General features: G+C 35.6%; 1 protein-coding gene across 1 annotated transcript in view; it reads left to right on the forward strand.

Annotated features, from left to right (window-relative positions):
* The first annotated feature begins 1,709 nt into the window (after positions 1-1,709).
* Positions 1,710-5,737, forward strand: part of gmds (GDP-mannose 4,6-dehydratase) — a 246,940-nt gene continuing 242,912 nt past the window's right edge. Inside the window, exon 1 of the mRNA XM_015391840.1 lies at positions 1,710-1,926. Within this exon, the coding sequence (XP_015247326.1) occupies positions 1,828-1,926 (99 nt within the window). The 5' untranslated portion in view covers positions 1,710-1,827. The remainder of the gene's footprint in view (positions 1,927-5,737) is intronic.

Below are 5,737 nucleotides of genomic sequence, written 5' to 3' on the forward strand. Positions count from 1 at the left end.
TTAAACTCAACATGACATTTCAACTTTATTCTCGAAATGTTGAGTTTAAACTCGACATGTTGACTTTAAAGTCGACATGTCGAGTTTAATCTCGTCATGGCAAAAATATTTTTTCTCTTCATGTGTGGCCCTAATACTCCGTTCGGATGGCTTTTCACTGGGAAGGGCCATTTTGAATGGCTGCTACTGTAATGTAGAAACTGGCAGGGAAGCAACTGTAACCATGCAACCATGGAAGCATACAAGGTAATTTCTAGTGCTGAAACTAACGACTATTCTGCAAATTCATCAATCTCTTTATTATTTTTCAATTATTTGATTAATAATCGGATAGCCAAAGATTCATTAGATAGAACATTATTTATGAAATCAAACCAACTAAAATTTTCCACTTGAGGAGTTCTAGATAAAGCGTATTAACAGAAGAAAACATTTATTTTTTTAAATCTTAAATACAAAATGCTTATGTATTTTTTATTTTTTTTATTTTACAGTTTTGGTATAATTACAGCTCAAAATGGGTCACTCTGTCAGCTGTGTTTTGTTTTAGAGTCTCTATACTTCAGTTAATGATTAATCAATTACTGAATCAGTTAATGATTATTTCAATAAATGATTAATCACCATTAATCCGACTAATTGTTTCAGCCCTAGTAATTTCATCAACTTTTACTAAAACTTTTGAACCATCTTTAGAAATTTGATTTTAAATCCGAAAGCACATCACTAAGTGGCTTAAAAATCCAAATCAGACTCAAGTGGGGAAAACTAAGAATGACCTGAAGGATTTTCACACAATTTTTTTCAGATTGTCCGCATTCACCTGCATCACCTGCTGTTAGATTCCCATTTTCACTGAATTTTTCCAGATTAACTGGTCTGCATAAGAAAACAGAAAAAAAAAAAAAAAACTGATTTTAAGACAGGATTTTTGTTTTTAAATAGAAATGTTTTAAATTTTGGGACAATATCGTCTCAAAAAGAGTATATTTATAAACATATTTAAGCCAGAATGATTTGACATTTAAATATGACTTCCCCACGACGTGAAATGATTTAATTATATCCAAATCCAGCCGCTGGAGAGGAGCAGCCCTCAGGTGTAATTCACCCTCCTTTCCATCGGAGGCGTTGTTTCAAACATCCATATGAAGTAAGAAGATTAATCCAGTCCTGTTCAAAGAAGCCGCCTTCTAATTAAAAAGTAAGAAACAGAATTATGGCAAAAAATATGGGAAGAAGGAAGTTCAAAAATCTGTAATTGTTAAAAATAATGGAGAAAGGGAAGAGATCATTTATACTAGATTAAGAACTAGATATCCTTAATTGAATGATGTTTTTTTGTACTAGGGAAGAGAAATAATGATTTATGTGAGTTTTGTTAAAGAAAAGAAAATGTGGATAATTTTTTGATGGATTGCATGGATGAGGAAAGTAATTATGGAAAAAAGGGAGAGAATGGAGTATTAAAGGAATTTTAGGAACAGACGGATATAGGGAGGAAAATGTGGTTATTAATAAAGCATTGTTTTTATTTTTACATAACACCAACAAAAAAAAAAAAAGAATATGAAACTATAGAGCTACATACTCATGTACAGAAGGTGGCGGTATGCACATATAAGTTGTTTGCAATCCGCCAATCTAACAAAGAAGAAGAAGAAGAAGAGCCCGCCCTCTCGGTCCCCTCTGATTGGTCCGCGTCATAAGTTTACGGATGCTGAGGAGGCTCGTTGGTACTGGAACTACAGCCTGAGATCACTTACCTTCGGTCGGTTTGAATGATTGATTTTTGCCCAGTGAACCATCACCATTCAAGAGACAGAGATGGCTCAGTGCTCCGCAGCTGCAGAGGTTGGCTCCTCGGTAAACGGAGCGGATGTCAAAAAGAGGAATGTTGCTATCATCACCGGCATCACCGGACAGGTAATAATCTGCTGCTGCTCTCAGTCACTCAGCTCTCTTTGAAAGATGAGTTCAAATGAATTCCTTAGAGAGTCTCTGTGCGCTTATGCTGATTTTTCCCCAGTCTTCGTGTGCCTATTGTGAAATCTCCTCAGAACTGTGTCAGTGCGGACCTTCAGTCTTCATAATGACAGAATTCAAGTTTGACTGGAGTTTCCATCACTTAGCGTGTCACTCCATAGCAGGAACCAGGAAATGATCTTTATCTCTCCGCTCAAACTGCAAACCCGGATGGGAATGACACGTTTTATTGATTTTGTTTAGGCAGCATACGTGGAAATCTATTTACATAAACAATCTAACAGAAATCTGGAGACTTTTATTCAAGTCAAACCTCTCTGACACAGATCACCATGATATTTTATTAAACTGGGATCAGTCTGCTTGTTTTAAGGGGGACAGTCTGCAATCATTGAGGTCTATCTGTCCAGTTTGGTCAGTTTTATTTCTCTGAGGCTCCTCTGAAGTCTGGGGCACCCTAGCAGTGGCGGATCTAGGCCAGATGTACCAGGGGGCCAGGAGGGGGGCCAGCGTGTTTTCATGGGGGGCAATGGATTAAAATATATTAAGATAGCTGCATGATGTTAAGGTTCTATTCAACTAGGTTTAATTAAAATGTTACGTCTTATTAGGTCAATATACATTCATAATTTAGGAATTTAACATATTTTTGACTTAATGACCTTAAAATGACCTTTTTATATAAAATCTGAATTAGAACTCAAGAAAAACTGAAAAAATTAACCTGTAAAAATTTGAGCAATTTGTTTTAAAAAACAACAAACATTTAGCAGATGAAAACTGGGACCCTATCTCAATACCACTGAAGCTATCACCTTATAATTTTTAGATAATTAGTAAAACAGAATTTGTAAAATAAAAAAGTTCCAAAGGACCCATCAGTAACCATGTCTGTCCCAGCGCATATCATCATTAGAATTTCTTTGATTATTATGTCTTCAGTCCATAACAGGGGCCAGGATATGATCTATAGGGTCCCCGTTGGCCCCTCTCTAGAACCACCCCTGTACATCAGCCTTTCATTCTAGGACTTTTCCTCTTCTTTCTGTGCATGATAATGATAATAATAATTAGGGGTGGGCAAAAAAATAGATTTAATCGATTATTGATCGATTCCTTTACATTTTTGCAAAATCGAGGTCTAGGGAAAGAGATCGATTAGTTTTATAGTCACATTCAAAAGATGCACTTAAGATGACTTCAAGCCAGACAGCTGCAAATATAGCAAATAGGCTGATTGAAGACATAAAAAAATGAGAGTTGACCAGCAAACACCCTGTAGTTGTTACAGACAACCATGCAAATATAGTTTGTGCAGTGGAGATTATGCAGTTCATGCATGTCTGCTGTGTCCCCCGCTGTGTCACGTCTGCTTGATCGTGAGGCTTCACTTTTTCACTTTTCACAAAAAAGTTTGCACTTATGAGACAGTTTTGTTCACAGCTCAAGTTTAAACTGTTTTATGTGACAGTATTTTGAGTATTTTGAAACACAGTTGAACAGATCAAATCTAAATTAATCGATTTAGAACTGTATGAATCAAAACCGAATCGATTTAGGACTTTGGCCCTAATAATAATAATAATTATAATACTTGTAATGCACTTTATATTTAAACAAATCTCACAGTGCTACATAGTAAAACAGGTAAGTGCTAAATAAAAACTCATGGAAAGCATACAAAATAAAAAAGGAAAAGAAAAGATAAAATAATCAAAGACAATAAAAAAACCCTATAGACCCTCTGGGGTCTATAGTTAAGAAACAGAGCCAGTCCTGTTATTGTCTTGCAGACCACATGCAGATCTATCCATGGCTGAAAGTAATCAGATGACTGAGAATCTGCTAAAGCGTTGGATAATGGATCAGGTTTAGATTAACAAACTAGACTAATGTTCTTTTCTTTGGTAACTCTATCTGGATGGTGGGTTGCAGCGCTGCTATTGTCCCACTTGAGTCATTTTGTGTCTGAAAAGTTGGATTTATGCGCTGTTCTGTAATTTGATAAGCAAGTCACTGCCTTTTTAAAGCTGATCTGTTTTCTCTGGCTTTTTATTCTGGGCTTTTAGGCGAGCAATGAGATTTTTTTTCTGCTTGTGTAATTTAGCCCAGTGCCATTGTGTTTCTTTTTATTGGTGTTGATTTAACTATTTCATTGCTCGCTTTGCCTTTTGGAGAACTTTAGTTTCTTTATTATGTGTAGCAGAGCTTTGAAGATAAAGATTGATTGATTGGTTCCTTTTTTTTCTTTTCTCCAGGAACAAACAGTTGATTCATAGTTTAGTAGAGGGGGCAGAGTTCAGGGTTTTATTGCAACAATGAACCGAATCCTAAAACATGCTTTTTTCATTATCATTTTGGAAACATTAAATTAGCCTGAAGACTCTTAAGCTCATAATGACAGACAATATTAATGTCTACAGTGCTGTATGTCCTTTGAAAAGCAGGATCTGTGTGACTTTAGTAAAAACTAAATTTAAGACCTAAATTCCTCCAAAATCTTGTTGCAAACCTGCAGTGAAAGTGGGATGCATGACACAGTCAGGATGCTGCATCTGTCTGTTCATCTCACTGGGAAGATTAGATACATATGGGTGTTAGAGGCTTATTTTAGAGTTAAACGTAATATAATGTATTGATATTGTTCATTGAGTCTAAATCTATTAACAAACCAATATTAGGGTAATACATTTGTAAAAAAGCATGGTCCATTTTCCCTGAGGTTGGACATTCAGCTTTGATGCTCTATTGGAGTGATTTTAGTACGCTTCGTTCCATCTTTCCCCCATTAGTGGATAATAACTCTCAGTTTTGTCTCCTAGATTCCTAAAGCCTTAGAAATAAAATGTCAAAGCTTTCTAGATTGTAGGATTACAAAAACTTGTTTATATTTGTTTTTTTAAAATCTAACCTGATTTTTTGCTTTTTGATATCTGACGTCCTGCTGAAGGATTTTAGAAAAGTTGCTGTAACTTATATTCAATAGTTACAAAACTCTTTAATAAGTGGTTAATTTTTTATCTGACAAGGTGTGCTTCCCCAGTGGCTCACCATACCAGGCCCTGCTCTCACTCTTGATATTTATTCTGTCCACCGATATTCGTAAGAGCGTTTTTTTTTAATAAGAATCCATTTATTTTTAAATATTCAGATGATTCTGTTATTGTGAGCCTGCTTCAAGGAACAGAAACTCCATCTCCAGCTCATTGAGTTATAATATTTCCATTAACAGGAGGCAAAACGTGCCTCACCATCGTGATCACTAATTTTATTATATTAATCTTAGGATGATCATTTGCTCTGTTTTGAATTTCCTTTATTAAACTGTGAAGCTGTGAGCAGGAAGCGACACCAGTGTTTATGTTTCTGCATCAGTCGTCCTGTTTCCACCTTGATGGGACCATGATGACACTTTTCTTTTTAATTTATGCTTTTATCGAGTTTATTTTAACCTTTTCACTTGTGTCATAGTTGGGAAACCGTTCCTTTATAGGAAATAACTCACTGAATCAGATCATTACACAGTCTGGTTAAGGATGCATCGACCTGGGTTAATATTGGTATCCATTATTAATATTACTGCAGTTTTTTTTTGTTTTCTTTTTTGCACCAAATTATGTACCTAAGCTGAGCACCTGCTAGAATGTGAGTCTTATCCTAATGATGACTGATAAGTCATCGTTACATGTAGGGATGCACAATATAATCGGCCCCCTATCGGTATCGGCCTGTATCGGCCTTAAAACTGAAT

Source organism: Cyprinodon variegatus, unplaced genomic scaffold (assembly GCF_000732505.1).
Source record: "Cyprinodon variegatus isolate N-32 unplaced genomic scaffold, C_variegatus-1.0 Scaffold562, whole genome shotgun sequence".
Taxonomy (NCBI): Eukaryota; Metazoa; Chordata; class Actinopteri; order Cyprinodontiformes; family Cyprinodontidae; genus Cyprinodon; species Cyprinodon variegatus.